Below are 19,209 nucleotides of genomic sequence, written 5' to 3' on the forward strand. Positions count from 1 at the left end.
ATATAATACATTGGTTATAAGAAAACACAGTCACAAGATAAGCAACAGGCCATCTAATTTCATATACAAAATACCAGATATATTGCAGTAGCATTTACTAGTTCCAGGAATAATACTGAAAAAGAAACGTTAAATTTTCTAACTATCCTTCCTTTAAACTTCAAAAGGGTATTAATGCTTTCAAAAGCTATCTAGTACTGGTCTGTATTTTTCACATATTTGATACTCCAGAGAAAAAGGTCAAAGAAGAGCTGCTGTGTCATGCAGGTAGGGATTAACTGATTATACCATGCAGAGCAGGACCATTTGACAAGGAAATAATCTTACCTAGCAAATTCTCCACCTTGGGCTTGTGCCTGGCCTGCAATTGCATCCATGATAGCATCCTGGGAGTACATGCTGATCGGGGTGTTATACTGGGCGTGAATTATGGTAGCCTTGCCGCCCAAGCCTTTCACCTCAATGGGCTTGTGTGTAGACAGGGCAGAGTCCTTCAGGACATTGGGGTTGAAACGTTCCACAAACTCCGTACTGGGTTATGCACAAGTGAAGTTTGAAAGGGAAGAGAGGGGAAGAAAGGACAAAAGGGTGATGATTAAGTGAGAAAAAAAGAACTAACAGAGGAATGTGTACGTGTCTTCATGGCATCTCACCACAAAAGCTTCTGCTCAGAGAGTAAGAGACAATATAAAAAGTACTAGTTAAAAGCTGGCTGTGGTAACGGATGAGATTTTTCTGTTGGCTTTCTGATATGTAAACATAAAAAAGGTGAAATAGCTGTCATTTTATAAAAAAACATGAGAAATCACCAAGTATTTCTGTGATTTTTATACATAAAACCTATTCTTAAATGTTTATATACGTATAATTGTATACGTATCTACATATACACACACATGTATATATGCATGCGTGTGGCTGTACATACATACCTCAGGGAATTCCCAGTTTATTCACTCTAACAATTCTCTGTTTCAAATGGATCTTACAAAGTGCTAGAAGGTTCGATGGTGTGAACATATGTCAGTTCTCTATTATTTAGAAGGTTACAATGTTTTTTGCATGGATGAGTAATCATAGTGAAATTTAGTGCTCGTGCCTTCTAATCTTCAAAGCTCTCTTCACAGACACTAATTAATCTTCACAAAATCCCCATACAGACTGCCAAAAGCGTTGCTATAGTCTGATATATTCACTGAAAAATCGGTCTTAGAACAAAATAACCTACACTGCAATCTATGGGACAGCTGCAGTTGGAAAAGTTGTAACCATATTTTCTAGAGGCTCCAATTATGACTAAGGATTTTTATTGGAGCAACAGAACCACAGGCAAGTTAACAGAAGTTCCCATAGCAATAGCAAGAGTCAGTACAATGTCAGACTTCAACTATGTACACCTGGCTTCCTAGTACTGCCTAGCTGTATAATGTTACTCTCTTAGAATCAAGACTGGGTATTTTTTGGACTTCTACTGTTAATTGAAGGAGGTGCTCTTTAACTTCTGGGAGATCAGATTGTTCTCTAGTCTACTGTTCCTTTCCTGCCAACAGCAGGAGGACGTCAGTAGTAAAGGTTCTGTATGTTACACAAAGCTGGGCAAAACTGAGAATTTTGTTCTTTAGGAAGCAGAGATACTTCACAATGGTTTCATTTTGAATTGAACCAAAAGCTAGAAATATATTTCCCTCCACCAAGAAAACTATGAAAATGTAATCATGTTTTAGCTGTAGTAGCTATTTGAGAAATAAATCTGAATCCTCAACCTTGCATGGAGAAAAAAAAATCAAATAAAGTTGGTGGCCATCTAACTTAACCTTCCTCTGATTATCAAAGGTAATGTGCCACCTCTGCAGACAGCCAGTGGATTCCATTATACTTTCAGCATTTTGTTTGTGGGATGCCCTGACTGAAGACAGACAGTAAGAGAGAGAGTTATGCATCATTCAAAATACTTGAAAGAACATTAATAGCAACATGCTCAAGGAACAAAGGCTCGGATATGCACATGCGGCATTAAAATCATAGCTTTTAACACACACACACACATCAACATCAACATCATAAAGGAGGGAAATGGGAAGCTGCATTATGCATTCAGGCAAAAGTGAGAAACAGCTTTTTACAAAGACATTTTCACATTTTATTTATTTATTTCATTAACTATTTTCCAATTATGACATCATTATTAAACTGACCTCATCTGTTGAAGGGTGATATGCAGAGATGGGTTTTTATACTCCCTGTTGACTTCTCAGCATGCCTTACTCTAACAATGGCTTTTCTTTTCTTTGTAATATACTATACGATCAGATAATTTGGAACACATAGGTCCTGAAGATTTTTAATTCAGTGTTTTCCCCCCCCCCCCCCCCCGCCCCGCTACTGTAAGTATTGAAGAGATTTTAAACTCAAGATCTGAGAAGACTGCAAAGTCTTCAGTCTGAGGTTAGATTTTTCCTTTTAAGAATATAGAACAAAGCAACAAAGCAACTGGTCTCAACAATCAGTTAAAAAAAAGTTAGATCTCTCTAGGTCTGAAAGAAGATCTTAGAACAGCCTAAGCTTCCCTAACAGTAGTAGTGGTGGTGATTCAGGCTTCAACTCACGTAATTTAAACATTTTCAAAGATCTCTTTCAATAGGATTTAGTCATAATATTACAAACACCAAGACAAAACTTACTGAAATCAACTGGATTTCCATAGAAAGAATAGCAAAGAGTACAGATTTTCAACTACAGAGTTCTTCCTATAACTTTGGGATATGAACTGAGATATCAATGCCTGCAAAGGCTGCTGTGCTCTAGGACAAAGTAGCAGAGGTACAATCCTAGAGACAATTGGAGCAATTGTGTGAATGAATTTTATTTTTATGCCAAGTTGGAAAAAAGAGTATTAGTGATCAGGAAAAATAAATACTAAAGAAAGTAAGGTTAAAAAAATATCTATTATGTGACTTCTCCATTCCAAGACAACAGTAACATAATAATCATCGATGTAAAGTGGCAAGAACTTTTAGTACAAAGCAGTTACATCATTTTTATGACATTACACCCATGCCTTATTGTAATCAACAGAGAATGCCAGATCAGTGTAAATTAATTTCACTAAATAGTATTTTTATGTTTATGTATTCTATTACTTCTATCCTTTTCTTACCAGTTTAAATTTGACATTTATTTTATTGCTGAATTTAGCCCAATTTCTTCAGCAATTTCTGGTCAGCATTCATTCCAGAGACAGAAAGCAGGAATTTAGAAAGAACCCTCTGCCCTTATCTTACAAAACTAAAGATGAAAGCTGAGGATTTTGCAATTTTTCCCTGAATAAAGTAGATCAATCACAATTTCAACTACATAGTTTCTTCTTATTTGAACAAACGTTTTCCTAAGATCAATAACTTTTTAGATCTTTTCAATACCGGTATCTAATACCAGCAAATTGCATAAATGTGAATTTTAGTGGAGTAGGACTTCAAAAATTAACTTAAAAGTTAAGGCTAAAAATACATCACTAATAATATAACAAAAAAGGCTATGACTAAGACTCCCAAATCTTGACGGCATGAAGATCACTTGAAGAGTTCGGCAGAATTATACCCTGACTGTAGAGACTAAAAAATCTGAAAGTATTTGCAAGAATTGAACAACCTCAATTCTAACTACATTTGTAGTATTAGAACATGACCATGAAATGTTGAGCACATGGTATTCTTAGAACAGAGCCACTAATGGATGCCAGTAGCAGTGTATGCCACTTGCCATACTAGTAAGATTTTTTTAAATACTTCCACTTGCAAGCCAACACAGCAGGGACACCAGGGATCATGCTACCCCAGAAAGCAAATCTTCACACATACAGCGTAACACAAATACTTGGCACTATACAGAAGCGATACTAACTTGGAAGTGGTGTTGGTTATGACCTAAAAGAAGAGAAAGAGAACAAACAACATCAAAAACAAACAGGAATTGTCAATAGTTTTTAGAGTGCAAAGGGCAAGAAGTATTTACAAAAGATTACTGATGCTTTTCTTTCAGACTGTCCATAAATAGGAACAGAAAATAAATGTAACCCTGAAAACTCCAATATGATTAAGAAAGGAAAAAATGTAGGGATTATAGTTTATCCTCTAGGATTTAGTAGGGTACCATGGCATTTTGGCTGACCCTTGAATGTTATTTTATTACCATGCATCCCTGGAAGTACTTTTATCCCAGAAATACTGTTATTAAATTGTATGGTAGGAAAAAATAGGAGACATTTGCAGAATATATTCTCATCTAAAAATAGTTAATGAGTGGTAGAGATAATATTCTTCCCTCAGATACTAAACATTCAGGCCTGTTCTCCTCAGGCCACCCTCAGAGTGTCAGTCTTGCAAGACTGATCCTCTGGCCTTTTACGTGCTGGAGAATAGCTAAATAAAATATTCATAGATGTTTTAAATCTCAAACTAAGTTAAAAACCTTTCTACTTAACGAACTATTGGTCTAAATTTAACCGCATTTATATTACACCAACAGTGATGTGAGCTAATTAATTTCAGCAGTCATTCCCAGTTTACCCAATGTCAAATGAAAAGACGTAATCTAGTCCATGCATTGAGTATAGAAAAAACATATGTTCATGCTACATCCCGCTCTGCTCCATAAACAAGAAGTAACTCGCACAATAATCCCAAGGAAACACAGTACAAAACTCAAGATGTAAGTCTTAGGCCAGCCAAAGCTAGGAGCAATGAAGAGATAATGTGCTCACAGGCTGTAATGTCATGTTATTTGCCAGTAACTCTGTTCGTTGCAAGAGTAGCATTAATGGGCTATGATGTTTATTTTCGCTTAGTTTCATCAAACCTTGGAATATCCATGATTTTTTGTTACTCCTCTCAGATGAAGAGTAATTCATCACGGTATGACTAAAGAAAAAGGGAAGACTCCAGAATCAGTTATTAAATATTACTCCTTATTTAGCTGCACAGAATGCTGTTGATAGATGTAGGCACTGAGCCTACCAACTTGCTGCTGTAACATTTCTGGATCTGCAGTTGATCTGGAATTGAAACACAACAGTGGACAGCAATGTTACTACTTGAGTGACATTCGAAGTGGATTTTCTCTTTCTGTTCTTGTCTCAGGAAACCCTTGGTATTATTGCTTCTTTTTACAAAGTCCTTCTACAATTGGCTCATTCACCAGTATTTTTCATGATTGAAAATATTTTAATCAGCCAAAGGCACAGACGAAGCTTTGCACTTTTGCATATCCATGAAAAAAAAATCACAGATTACTTTCTGCAGCTAATGTTCTTCAGACTCTCAGATTTGACAATATTCTGTGAGCTATATAAACCCTGCATTAAAACAAATATATTGGCCTTTTACAGGAATCAGTAGAGATATATTAGGAACAAGTTGTAGCCTGTAAGCAGGCTATAAGATCATCAGTGATCCTATATCCATTTTAGGTATTTATAAGACAGCTGGGCACTCACTTCCAATCAAACATGGTGTAATAGTATCATATTCTAAAGTGCACTCTGATGGCTGCCGTAATCTTCTAATCCAAGTCTCTGCCTTGCACATAATATATTAAAGGTAGATGTAGACTCTTTAAAATAGGCCTTAAATAGAGGAACCAATTCTTTGCACATAAAAATATATTCAGAGATAAAAACATAACATGCACATACTAAGAACAAGTCTCACTGAAAATTTTTTAAATGTGAACAGATTACTGCAGTGTCCTTCGGAGAGCTTCACTGTCTTGATATTCTAGCATGCAATGAGAAAATCCTCTCCCATTTAGAGCAACACGCTTTTTTAGTTTGATTCTAAATATGGACATGTACTGAAACACTCAACTTGCTCTCTCAAAGGGGTCACACAAGTAAGAAGCTTGTAACCCAAGCCACCTGGCACATAAACACATGTGGGACAGGTATTTACTGCCTTTGACCTACAATGTGAAGTATAACTTACACTGGAATGAAAAAGAACCATATGTGAGAAGCTATGGCTTAGTCTTCGTATTTATTAATACTCCCCCTTCCAGAGCTTTCAGCACATTAAGTTCTACTTTTAGCAGACCTCCTCTATATTTTTCTCCTTGGGTCTGTGATAAAGCCTTAATATTGTAAAAGGGTATCAGAGAAGCAGATGCTTTGTTATTCTTTAAAAGTCAAGGAAATCCTCTCAACATTAATATCAGCCTCCTGGTAGGATTTTCCAAAGGGTTTAGCTAAATCTCTAGCAGTAATTCACATGATTAAGTTTAAATGATTCTGTGAAAAGAAAAGCAACACCGAAATATAAATATACCTTAAGATAAATATACCTTATGATATATATACCTTAAGATCTACCCAATTACCTGAATTCTCTGATAGCTTTAACAATATTGGTAAGTGGATGTTCATGAATGCATAATAAATTGAGAGCTTTGGAGCCCCATAATTTCACAATCTTTTTATACAGCATTTCATGTTGTACTGTATGATAAGAATGTCCAAAACAGCAAAGTCCAGAGCTGACTTCACAGAACTTACAGTGCCTTTCTTAAGCACTCTTTCATATATATGTACAGTGAGATAGAAACCACCACAGCTGCTATAAAGTCTCAAGATAGTTACAGGTTATAAGAAAGAAGCCTTCCAGTGATGTATAATACTCAAGTAGGAGAGGGAATGAAAGGATTATTGAACTCTGAATTTTCACTGCAAGTAAACAAAGATTTAGCATGCTCTAAACATCAGAAGAATTATCTGAAAATACACCTATACTTAACGGTGGTGGTTCCAAGATAAAACTTTGCTCTGTAATTTGGTGTATTACCCCTAAGCCTAAGGTCTGCACTAATAGAACACCTGAATTATATCTGGCTGTGAATGTGTACTAATACAGGAGACCTAAAACATATAGAAAAGCAGAAGAGTGAGACAGTGAAGCATCTGGTGCACCTACACATTTTTGCATCCCAATAATCACAGACAGTTACATTTTACGGCCCTAATGCAATGCCCGCTAGAATCAACAGAACAGTTCACTCTGACTTCACTTAGTGATGAATGCAGCTGTGTTGTGTATAATTTTAATAACAATAAATAGTTAGCAAACTGAGCCAAAATATATCCCCACTACCCCAGCTCTGGCAGATGCTAGGGAGGCATGTGAGGATAGTGAGAGAAAGACAGTGAGATATACTCCCAAGAAACTTTGCATATTGAAATGATTCAAGAATTAGTTTTCCTCAAAAAAGCTGTAAATGGAGAAAGAAGCATTCTGAGGTTTATTTTACTGATTCTGCTTATTAATTGAAATTATTTTTCCTTTAAACACTAATTGCCTTTCTTAACTATCCAGTATGAGGAGGAAGTATAGGATTTGTTCAGATAAATTAATTAGGATTGTTAAGGCAGAGTGCTGAAAAGAGTTATCTAAAGAGATAGTATCTAAACTCTGCATGAATCATCTAAAGCATATATATATGCTCTTTTTTGAAAACAAAATATCCTTACTTTGCTGTAACTTAAAAACCCTTGGCTGTACTCTTGCAGAGAACTTCTGCATTGGGCTATTGAGTACTAGAAAATGCATGCATCTACCTCAAGCGGATTGTTTGACTTTTCTGTTTGTTTTCACATGGCCAGGTCCTTAGTATTGAAATTACATCTTTCCCCCCATAATCATAATAAAGAACTTCATTTTAGATAAATACAACTTTCAAGTAAGCAAATTAGAGATTTGTTTGTAAATTATAAAGTGAAGGTAGAAAAGTTAAGAAAACTTATTTCTCGTTGCTTTCTCTCCTGTAAGCCCTGCTGTTACATAGTTCAAGTAGTCCAAGTTGCTCACTTCACACACCTACCAATAAAACGGTTAATCTGCAATACGCTAACACACTGAGAACCTTGATAGTACAGGATCAAATTATCTGGGTAATAACTAGAGATTACTCCTTCTTATAAACAAGTTAACAACAAAGCTAACAGGACTTAGACATGATACACACAATGTTCAGACTAGAGGATTCAAAAAATTGCACTTTTGACTCATATGCATAGAAAGCCAATACACTAAGGAAGGAATTACAGCAGTATACTGCAGAAGATTAGCATGTTAGATTTGCTGATGAGATTAACTTCTCTTTAGGTAAGCACCAAAAATCAGATCTAACAGTTTCTAAAATCGTCTATAATGATACTTGGTTCTGTGAGATCACATGAAGTAATCTAAATTGGTAAATGCCAAAACCCTGAGATTATCATGGTAATTTCAGTAATAGTGTACCTCCTCATGCTCTGGTGACTATTGCCAATCTATATTGTAATTCAGATACCAAAGACCAAGAGTTATTATGTAATGGTACTGTATAAATCTTGCGGGGATACTGGAAAATTTAATGATTGTTCCAGACCTTAATCATGATTACAGGACAAATGCAGATAAGGGTAGGGACTATCACATTTATTTTTCAGCAAATTCATCACTTACTGAAATATTAAATATTTTACCATGTTACCTACCCTCTAGGAAGTCCACCTTCCGAAGCCCTTCGTTTCAGACTTAATTTATGCATCTCAGCCATTTCCCTTAGAGTCTCTGCTGAGTAAAGGCCAATAGGGTTGTTATATTGCCTTGCAGGGCTCAGTTGGTGTTTAGGACTATTGCCCTCAGCGAATACAGGGCTTAGTTTTGAACCTATATTACTCTTTGCAGGTGAAATGTCAGGAGTCACAGACTGAGAGGACATGGAAGATCTAACTGTGGTAGTCTTTAAGTAGGAAGAGCTATTTGAAAGGCTGATATCTTGCTTGCTGAGGTAGCCTGAAAACGCTCCATTGGTTGCTAAAATACTACCCATAGGCCCAGTCGCCGTGTTAGTTAGAGGACTGAAGGTTGTTCTGTTGCCACTGATTTCCCAAGAAGGTTCCTGTAGTAGCAAACATGCAGGCCAAGAAAAGAAAAAAAAAAGAGCAATCATAGAACACATGCAAAAACAATGTATCTGCAATTACAGCTTTCTAAACATATTGATAAACTTGCAACAAATAGATTAGAGGCCAAAGCACCCAGCCTTTCAGGGAACATTTAGTTTATTGTTTCAAAACAAGGAAAGCATTACATACTCAGGCATTTTTAATTGGTTTTTAGTTGAAATCTACAAATTAAAGCTTAACATTAAAAGAATGTTTGGTACTGGTCAACATCATAGCAATAATTTATACAAAGATGACATTGTCCATTAATTCCTGCGATAATTAAGAAACTTGTAAATGTTTTGACATCAGAATAATTTGAGATGACAATATGCAAACATAAACGTCAATGCCATTACTATAAAAACATAATGTTTCTGAAACCGCATCATACTGTTTTTCATAAGTATACTTCAAGTTACCGAAGGCGACCCACTGCGTTGCTTTCATAGGCTCTGGTTCATGCTAATTAGGCCATGCAGTATGGTTAGCAAATGGACTAAGAGAACGCAAGAACAGGAACTGCCCAACAGGTAGAACTCCACTGCACACAACACAGATCCTACAGTCATGTCCCAGATAATACTCCTAACTAGGACAGCAGGGCATATTGCCTTAGTAGAGGTTACAGGAAGCCCTCCTGAAAATAGCTATTTTCAGCTATAAAATTTAGTAAATTTTTAATAGTAAAATTTATGCTGGTGCTCAAATAAGAAACATACTATAAAAAAACCTCATCCTGGGGGAAAAAAGCAATATTCTGTTTCATTTTCATAAATTATTTGCTATTAATGTAGTTTAATGAAAATGAAGTAAAGTTAATATCAAAGAGGAAAAAAAATACTTTTTTCAGCAGCTCAGTGCAGAAAACCAACAGCTGTCAAGGAAAATTTAACATACATGCAAAAAATACAGGTCCTTCTCTCATGAGTTCTGAGGAAGTTCATTTAAAACTTCTGGGCTGAGGTTGGCTAAAATACCGTACCACTGTTTCTGCCCTTCAGAGTTCAAGCTCACTCTGCTGTAACTTCATCTAAGTCATTGGGAATAGAGGGTACCCAACACTTTACAGAAAGCAGCAAGCATTATTTAGGTCAAATAACCTCATTTCTTTCCAGCTACCAGCAGTGTGTGGTGACTGCAGTTCTAACATCTGTATTTTCTAGAAGTCTGCCTATCTGCAGTAGAGACAATTTTATCAACAAGAAATACAAACCTCTCTTTCATGTGGGCATTTTATATCCTTGCTATCAGTTTTCTTGTTTTTTTTAAAGACAAGTTGAATATAAGAATATTATTTATTTCTGCCATTCTGCTTGTCAGTCTGTCTTAAGTCTTGATAACACATAACTTCTGTGTGGTTTCCTTTTTTCATGTGAGCAAAGCCACTGCCAGTATCTGCACCTTTTTCCTCTTTTAGCATGTGGTTCAGCAGTTCAGATTCTGCATGTATGGTGTCCTTGAAAAACTTTTTGCATTCTTGTGTTTTGAGAGGTTGCTTGATACAGGATCAATGAACAGAGTTAGTATAATCAATTCCAGGTTTCCTAAACTGGGGCATGAGGAAAACTTTTACCGTATTTAAAAAAGACAGAAAAGGGTCTCAGAGGCATTCACTTCTATGATTTTAATGCAAGTCTCAACAGTTAATTGTGCATTCTGAAACACTTAATGTTTTTGTCAAAGCTGCAGTTAAAGAGATATGAGCAAATTAATATATTAGCAAGGCCCTTAGGATCAGGGAGGAAAACCACACAAATTTAACTTCTGAAGGCTCAATAATTAGCAGATTAATAGGAAAATTTATTATTTTTAACATCCCACTAATCTTTGCATCTCAAATACGGAATTCTGAATGCTGAAACTCATCAGAGTATCTTTTTAAAATAGCATGACTTAGTTTCAGAAGTAGCCGTTTTATTCATTACTTTTGTTTTCCTGTAACTATGTAGTGTGGATAAAGCAATCTATAGCTGAGGATCACAGAAGGATCAACTTCACCTCTTCGTACAGCCCCAGATAAACACCAAATGCATAGATGCATGGGGTTATGCTGCCAGCAGCGCTCTGCAGGCCAGCTCTGGGGATGGGGACAGGCAGGGGCATTATCCTGAAGAAGGGATGGAGCCCACAACCCAGCCTCAACAAACGCCAGGACAACAGTGGCTGGCAGCCAGCAGGCGTCTTTCCCCTCCTTTGGTCTGGTACTGGTTTGATGGCTGTATTTAACATTCTACACACATACCCCTCTTGGCCTTGCATGAACTGTAAGCCTCAGAATAATCTGGAGTTGTTTTTCTACTCTTGCTGGTCTTTGTTGTAATTAACATCATTTACTTGTTTGATGCTAATGTTTACATATTCACAAAATATTTTATATTCTCCTCTTGGGTGTTCCTATATTGCATACTTAAGTTTAGGGAGATTATATTTGAAAAAGCAAGATAATATGACCTGATTGATTATAATTAATTGCAGAAAAACCTCAAGGTCTGAGGGTGTAGCTGATGATAACAGTAAATACATTTAAGAGATTCTGAATCAAAGATAGGCAGAGATTTTAATGACATTAATCATTGCCTGAGGTTATAGAAGTAAATAATCCTAAAATTATTTTAAAAATTATTATTTTTAAATAAATACATCTGAACTAAATATTTCCACCATTATATCCTGACATCAAGGACTACAAACAACTACCCTTAAGTAGCCTACTGCAAGCTTCCAAATATCATTAAATAAAAAGAAAACAGAACTTCTCCCTAAAAATATATTCTAGAAGAGAGACAAATGCACAAGGCTATGCTTATAAATTAAGTCACCAACTGTGCAATTGAGTTTTACATGCTGGCAAAGGGGCAGAGGGAACAAATACTGCAAAAATAGTACAAAGCAATAAGAGAACAAAAAGGATATGCTGGAGCTAGACTTGTGTGTTACCTTGAAAATTCTGTGGGATTTACCTAAAACTGTGTGTCCTTTCTTGACTTCATAACAAAAGGACATGCATGGAGACCTAATTATAGCATCACTTTGAACTGCTAGTAAGAGAAGTATCAGATATTTCTGTAATCAAAATACCTTCTCAATAGTTTTGGTGTCACTGGATGCTAATAGGAGGCAAAGGGAAAATTATGAGGAAGACCAACATAAGAAATGAAGATTGATGATTTTGTCAACCTTAATGACATGAATGGAATTTTGGTTTTACTCGTCAAACCATTTCTAGCTAGAACAAAATAGAATACACACCAGTGACTAAACACTAGAATTCCTAGCAACCCAACAGTGCCAGCTCAGGAGTCTCCATTTTGGCTTAGCATTCACAGTAGTTCTCAGGTAGGTATTTTCCCTGTATTTGGGGGGGGAAAGGGTGAAACAGAAAGTGGATAAGAAAACAGCTGTATAATTCCTTCAAAACAATTACTGTCCAATAATCAGCTTATTCAGCTCTTCTCTGTTGTGATTTATAAAATATCTACCATTCAGTTTACTCCTGGGAGGGTAGTTTAGAATAAATTACTGTTCTGTTTCTTTGTAGTCTAGTGGCAAAAACAGAGCAACATAGGAAAAGGCTTTCTGAAATCTGAAGGTCAGATTTCTAATAATGAGCTCTTAGCACTGTATCACAGGAAATGCAGCCAACAGTAACAAACATTCTCTCCCCTCTCATTTCGCCTCATCATCTCTGTAGCTGGAAAAGCAAGCTAACATCTGAAGCTATGCAAGTCTGATGCTACCCTTCAGCTGACCAGAAGAGGAGGCTCTGACACTGAGCAATGGGCTTCCTTCCTAGAGAAAGAAGCTGTCGTCTTGCTGCAGTCTTTATTACTGCTCACTAGGAGGAGAAAACAGGGTTTTAATTTCCCAGTGTAATGTCACTGAATGAGTTGAAGACTGATAAATGTAGAGGAGAATCTCAAACATTTAGGAATAGAAGGAAGTTACGAATCAGCTCTATTTCCGTTCTGCAGTATTATTACATTTTCCTTATGAATATTTAAATTCTATGAAAGGTAAGCACCCCTTCTTACATACAGGAGAAGTGAGAAAGATGAATTTCTATAGGAAGCAACATTAGCAATTTTTCAGGTCCTCTTCCTTCAAAACCCCACATTCTATTATTTATTGCTGTTGTCTTTACAGACTAATCCAGCTTTTTGCACTTCTAGGAGAACAATTTCAAAACTCTAGCTATCCTGATGAATTTAACCTCCCAATATGCCAAGGAGAAGCTAAACGTTACTTTAACCTTTTTAGAACAAAGGAAATGGAGGCACCATGGCATTAAATGACTTTGCTCAAAGACATCTAACAAAGAGCTTTTGGCTAAGCCTGCTCTGCCATCCTATGCTTCACTTTAGTCAATCACCATTTTGGCTATTTTTGCTTAGCCACACAAGTTCCTAAAATTTGCAAGAAAAAAAATAACAGGTATTATAAGATCTTCACCGGGATTTTGAAATACATGCACTCTGCAGTGTTTCATAAACAGGACAACATGTAGTCATGTTATTAAAGACGCTATCTTTAATACCTTTGTGTAAAGGGATAAAAGCTAAAGCTATGTGCTTAGCCTTAATGCTTCAGCTGAAACATTTGGAACTGCACTAAGCTGACTCCTTACCTGTCTTTGCCTAATTACATCCCTTCAGAAGTTGCAGGAGCTCAGTCTAGCGACTGACAATGACTTAGTCTCAGCCCTTGGAGTCATGCTTGCTCTACTTCCAATCTAAATGCTTTCAGTTTCATTTATGCCCTTCTTTTCCAACTATGCCACACTTGACCAAACGGCCTGGCTAAACCTCCCCCTAAATCAAAACTGTTTCAACTTTCAGACTAATGTTAGAGTAAAACTATTATGTCTAATACAGCCCCACAACACAGCTGATCTCATACTTATGTTTGAAGAAACTGTGCCATCCCTAACATATCAAACTCAAGGAGGAAGGAGAAAATGAACAGGTTCCATTACTTCTGGAATGTAGAATAATTTCTATCATGCTGAAACTCTGGGGTTTTTATATATTCTTCATACCCTTCCAAGGAATGTAAAGGGTTTCTTTTAAAACATGAGAGACCATGACCACAGCAGTCAAAGAAAAAATCCATACTTGAAAATTAGTGTAACCTGCAATCAGATCAGCAATAATATATGAAGGAATTTATGGTCATACTGGACACTGAACTTGCACATGCAGTGTTTTTTAGCTGACACAGCCATGCCTTTAACTTTGACCCTGGGAGAGGTAAGGAAAACGTCCATCTGTATTTACAGACAACACTGTAATGGTTGTCAGATAATGTAGCTGTTTGCTGGCTTTGAAATGCAATAAAATTCATTTCAAGCGCACCGTGAGTTGAATACTATCAAGCAGTGATGTGGAGGTGACAGCTTCTGCCTATATGTCACAGGAATCCTCATATCTACACTGTTATTGTTACTACACATAATAAAGGGACACGCAAAGAAATCTTAATTTTAAAATATATTTACTGTAACATACCTTATGGCAACATCCCATACCACTGCTTGTATCAATAAAGACTTTTTATTCCATTTTTGAGACTTCTCCTCCAGCAATTCAATGCTTTCATTTCCTCTCAAAACACTGAAGAGTTCCTCTAGTTGCTGCACCCAGCAACACTTTGATTACTTTCTAACAATTAAGTTTACTCTTGTCTACTTCAGTCCCTCTTCTGCTACTCAGACGCATGTCCTAGCACAATGAGACAGAGGGCTGGCTTTTACTATTCCTGTTTATTCACCTGGTCAGCAGCTCCTTTGCTCCAAAACACAAATATCACTCCTTCTGATTTGCAAGGGTCTCCCATTCCAGTGCTCTACTGCTGCCTGTTCCCTCTGGGGCAAAGACCCTACTTAAGAAAGCTTTCTGAATATTTTTAGAAATCTCTTGCCCACTGTATCTAAGAGTGGTTCCTCATCATGCTAAGAGCTGCCACCCTTCTCTTTCCCAGATGCAAGTATTGCCTGTAGCCGTTCAGAATAGGCTATCTCCAACAGCTCCTACAAACCTTTCATAAACACCACTGCACACAAAGCTCAAGTGCAAGACAACATGCTCTTGAGAAAGGGTTTCAGTCTTTTAATCCTCATATCTCTCTGAGGGGTAATACAGCAAATGTAAAGTCACCATTTATTTTACAGCTTTCAAGTCAAAGGCTTTTTGGGGATTTTTAAAAAACCTACAGTGTGTGGAGTTAAGTTTTTTATAGGATAGATATTAAAAGAAGAAAAGATGTTTTGTGTGGTAAGCAGCTGTGAATGGCTATGGTTACTACCCATTCCAAACGGGAATTCCATGCCAGGGAAGGAACACAGAGTCATCAAAATCAAATGTTTAAAAGCTATTATACATCAGTGCCTGTGGTGGAAGTAGGGAAATCTGTCATACCTACAGAGGTATTATTGAAGGTTCCAAAAGATAGTTGGTCCTGTAAATATTTTGTGTCAGTGAATGAACCTGAGAAGATTAGTATACTTGCAGCCTTCAAGGCAAACAGCATTTTGTGCAGTTCTTCAGGGAAAAGCAAGTACTCTTTTTCCCTTCCTGCCCCTATACCTTTGCTGGAGCACCAATTTAAGTAATGAACCATCCTTTGCTTCTAGGAAGTTCACAGTACCCTTTGATCATTCTTCCAATAATTCCTTCCCCAGATAATATTTATAAAATCATGAGATAAGCAGGAACAACTCTGAGCAATATAAAGTCTTAACTCCTTCTTCCCTTGCCAAAAAGTTTACAAGATCCCTGAGTCCCATTATTTCTGTCTTCATGAATAAACAGTGAGATAGGTTCAATTCAAATTTGACAAAATAAAATTGAACCAAATCATCCTCCTTAAGTGTATTCTCCTCTGTTAGCTTGTAGGTATCCACAGCTGTTATAGGAATGATGTTAACCTCCTGAAATCTGAATTTGTAAGGCAAAGTGTTTATAAAAAAATGCCTAAAATTGATCTACAGAAATCAGAATTGCCAAAAAGCAAGAAGAAATCTCTTATTTCTCTGTATATTTTGATTTTAATGGCTTCTTAATTATTTTACATCTTAGGAACAAAATTAGCACTTACGAAATGGTAAAATTGCAGCAGTGTGGATTTTGCTTTTTCCTAGTTTAGCTAATTGACTATATCAGCAATACAAACACCCTCCTGACTACTTTACACTAAAGGTACATGCCATCTTTCAGGTATCCTTAGTTCTCAGTTCTTCCAAAAACACAGATGATGAAATGCCAGGTACAGTCAGTGAATGAGGTTTGTTCTGAGAGGTACATCTATTTAACAGAAGATGATGGGCTTTGACAACAGAACCCAAGCCATCCACTTCCTCCACAATTTGATGTTATTCATTAAATTGACTTTCCCCTTTATTTTTTATTCTCATGTCTGTAGACTGATGAGACAAGAATGCAATACAACGCAAGCTTTTCAAATGCTCTAGTATCCTCTCGTCTTTCCAAGTCAGTGTCTTTTCAGCTGAGATTTAGATACATTGAGACACCGATAACCGTTTTTTTCCCCTAAGAATCTACAAGAGCAAGTGCATGCTTTGGGAAGCTTTGTTAGCTGTTTGAAGCCTACAGAAGAACAAAATCAAGATGACAACATTGTTCAGCCACTCAGAGTAGACTAGACCAGGTCCCATCAGAGGATAGCCGGATGCTTTGGTGCTTCTAATCAGAAATTAGCAAAATATAAATCATCTATACATCACATTATAGGTACTTTCAGTAACTGTGCATTCATTCAATGTTTACTTATTTGGGGTGGGCAAAACCTATTTTCTGCACCAGGTATCTACTTTCTCTAAGGCAGATAAAACTGATAACAACTTCGAGCAGAAATATGTCACATACCTTCTGGTGGGGAATTACAGGCCGGGGAGAGTCAATTCTGGGTGCTGTGGTTGGAACTGGCACTGGACGTTTAGATCTGGGAACCAAAAACAATAAAAAACATTGGTAATCAGGATTTCTATTTTTCAGATCTAATTTTAAAAATTCACAGAAAATTCTACAGAAGTGAAAATTAAACATAGTCTAGATTTTTGCTAGTTATCTGAATTCTTTTCCCATCTCCTCATTTGCAAAGGTCTTGGATATAAGAAATAGAGTTTGATTTGGTTTCTCTGAATGATGAAAAGCACCAATTATGGAAGCAACCTCTTGTTTGGGAGACTATCTGTTTTCCAATAATTTTGACAATAAATGCCAACTCACAATGGTATAAAAAATACAGGTTAAGTCTGTACTCTGGAAAATGGCACGTAGAAGTGTCTTAAAATGCTGAGACTAAACCTTGCCATTGAGGCATCTCAAGATCAATTTCTTCAACAGATTATAATTTGTATCTTAAGCTACTGTAGCAACTGTCATAATTTAGACTGCTCTTCAGGAAGAAACCTGGGCTTCATTTTGGACAATTTATAGCTTCAACAGGAGCAGAAGATCACTAACAAGCTCATCAACTCCCCTCCAGATGCCCTTCTTTCACCTGTTTGTGACAAGCACGTACACACAAACATTTAAAAACCAAAACCAAACTCTACCAAAATGTTTTTGAAACAATCGGTTCTCCCTTTCATAGAAATACAACATAGAAAGTTAATCAAGCACTGTGACAAATGTTAACTAAATCACTTAATGAAATACTCTAGGGCACTCAGGTAAGTAAAGATTTATTTGTGGAGGTGTTGTGAGAATCTGCATAGCACTGAACACTCCTCTGAAATCTGAGTACACATGGGATTACCAGAGAAAATTAAATGAAAAATGAACTAAGAACAAAACAATCAAAATTAGACAAGTAATACTCTGTTGCTAACTTACAGATCAGCATTATGCCTGGAATATTCACCTTTAAAAATTACATTTCAAAATTTGGACAAAGGTACAAAAAAGAAATAAAAATATCTGAAAGCATACTAAATTATTACTCAAGCAAAGTGATTAAGACATTTGGAATTGTTTGCTTTAGACTGGAAATGAATATGGGGAGACATTACAGAGGCTTAGAAAATAATGAATGGTAGAAAAGGGGAAATAAAGCCATGCTCCTGGACATTAAGTGAAATTGAAAAGACAATGCATGTAAAATTGACAAAGGCAAACAATTTTTTTTGGAGTACTTGACTAAGCTGAGGTGAAACTCATTGTTACAAACCATCCTGAGACCACAAGATTAGCAGGATTTCAGAAAGGATTAGACATTTCTACAGATAATGAAAACTCCAAAAGCTGCTTTAGTTTGGGAAAAAATAAGTAGCAACACAGACTCTCATTTTTCATGGCACAACTTAATAACAGATTGATAGTGGAAGGCACAAGCTTTCTGTGTTAGGCTCATTATTTCTATACTGACAGGTATATTGCACTCTTCTCTGAAATAGCTAACAGTGGTATCTACCAGAAACAGAACACTCAGCAATACAACTGCAGGGCTCATCCACTGGGCCAATCCCCGCATTAATGCCTAGCTTCATGTTGAGCTGTGTATTTAGCTTTGGTTGCCACACACAAAATACCTACATAAGCATAAATAAACCTTAAAAGAACACTAAGAAAAAAAAATAATATAGGAATTGGAAGATTTCCACATAGGAGATTTGGAACTGATACTACTTTGGGAGATGAAAACAAAGATGATGTAATAGATGCCATCTCACAAGGAGGCTTCTATATGAAAATAGTTTGAAGAGGAGAAAATGAAAAAGATGAATTTTAAAACTGGAATTTTGTTATACAACAGGTAATTAACCTGTGAAACTTGCTGACATAATGTATTCCTGAAACAAGAGCCTAGAATAATGTAAAAGGCACCAATATTGATATTCACATTGAGAATATGCCATAACACACTAAGACATAAGGACATAGACATAAGACTAAGACATATCCGAGGAATATATACCTTCCTGTTCCAAGAACAAAAGCTGAGCACCAACTGCCCCGAATAAGCTTTGCTCAGAGACATTACTGAATAATTTTCCTTCAGAAAAGGAGAGATTCCTACACCCTTCCTCCAACCATTTGAGCTTAAAACAGAAAATGATAAATCATGTTCATGAGACAGGCACATGCATCATGGAAGACAGCAAAAAAAAAAAGAGAGAGAGAGAGAAAGGAATCAAGTGCAGCTCAGAACACAGTCAGACTTGCTGAAAACTGAATGTAACAATTTACGAACACATAAAGATTTAGGGGGAGATT

The 19,209-nt window shown here is 36.5% G+C and overlaps 1 protein-coding gene across 14 annotated transcripts in view; it reads right to left on the reverse strand.

Annotated features, from left to right (window-relative positions):
* LDB3 (LIM domain binding 3) overlaps positions 1–19,209 on the reverse strand; it is a 122,431-nt gene that overhangs the window by 57,128 nt on the left and 46,094 nt on the right. For 10 of the 14 annotated variants that reach the window (XM_062580298.1, XM_062580297.1, XM_062580296.1 and 7 more), the window contains 2 exons: positions 16,858–16,933; positions 8,522–8,928 (listed from right to left, as the gene is read on the reverse strand). In XM_062580298.1, the coding sequence (XP_062436282.1) occupies positions 8,522–8,928; positions 16,858–16,933 (483 nt within the window). Of the gene's footprint in view, positions 1–327; positions 532–3,900; positions 3,924–8,521; positions 8,929–16,857; positions 16,934–19,209 lie in introns of all 14 variants that reach the window. The other 4 variants (XM_062580303.1, XM_062580302.1, XM_062580308.1 and 1 more) reach the window with 2 other exon arrangements.

Source organism: Rhea pennata, chromosome 7, assembly GCF_028389875.1.
Source record: "Rhea pennata isolate bPtePen1 chromosome 7, bPtePen1.pri, whole genome shotgun sequence".
In the NCBI taxonomy this organism is placed as follows: Eukaryota; Metazoa; Chordata; class Aves; order Rheiformes; family Rheidae; genus Rhea; species Rhea pennata.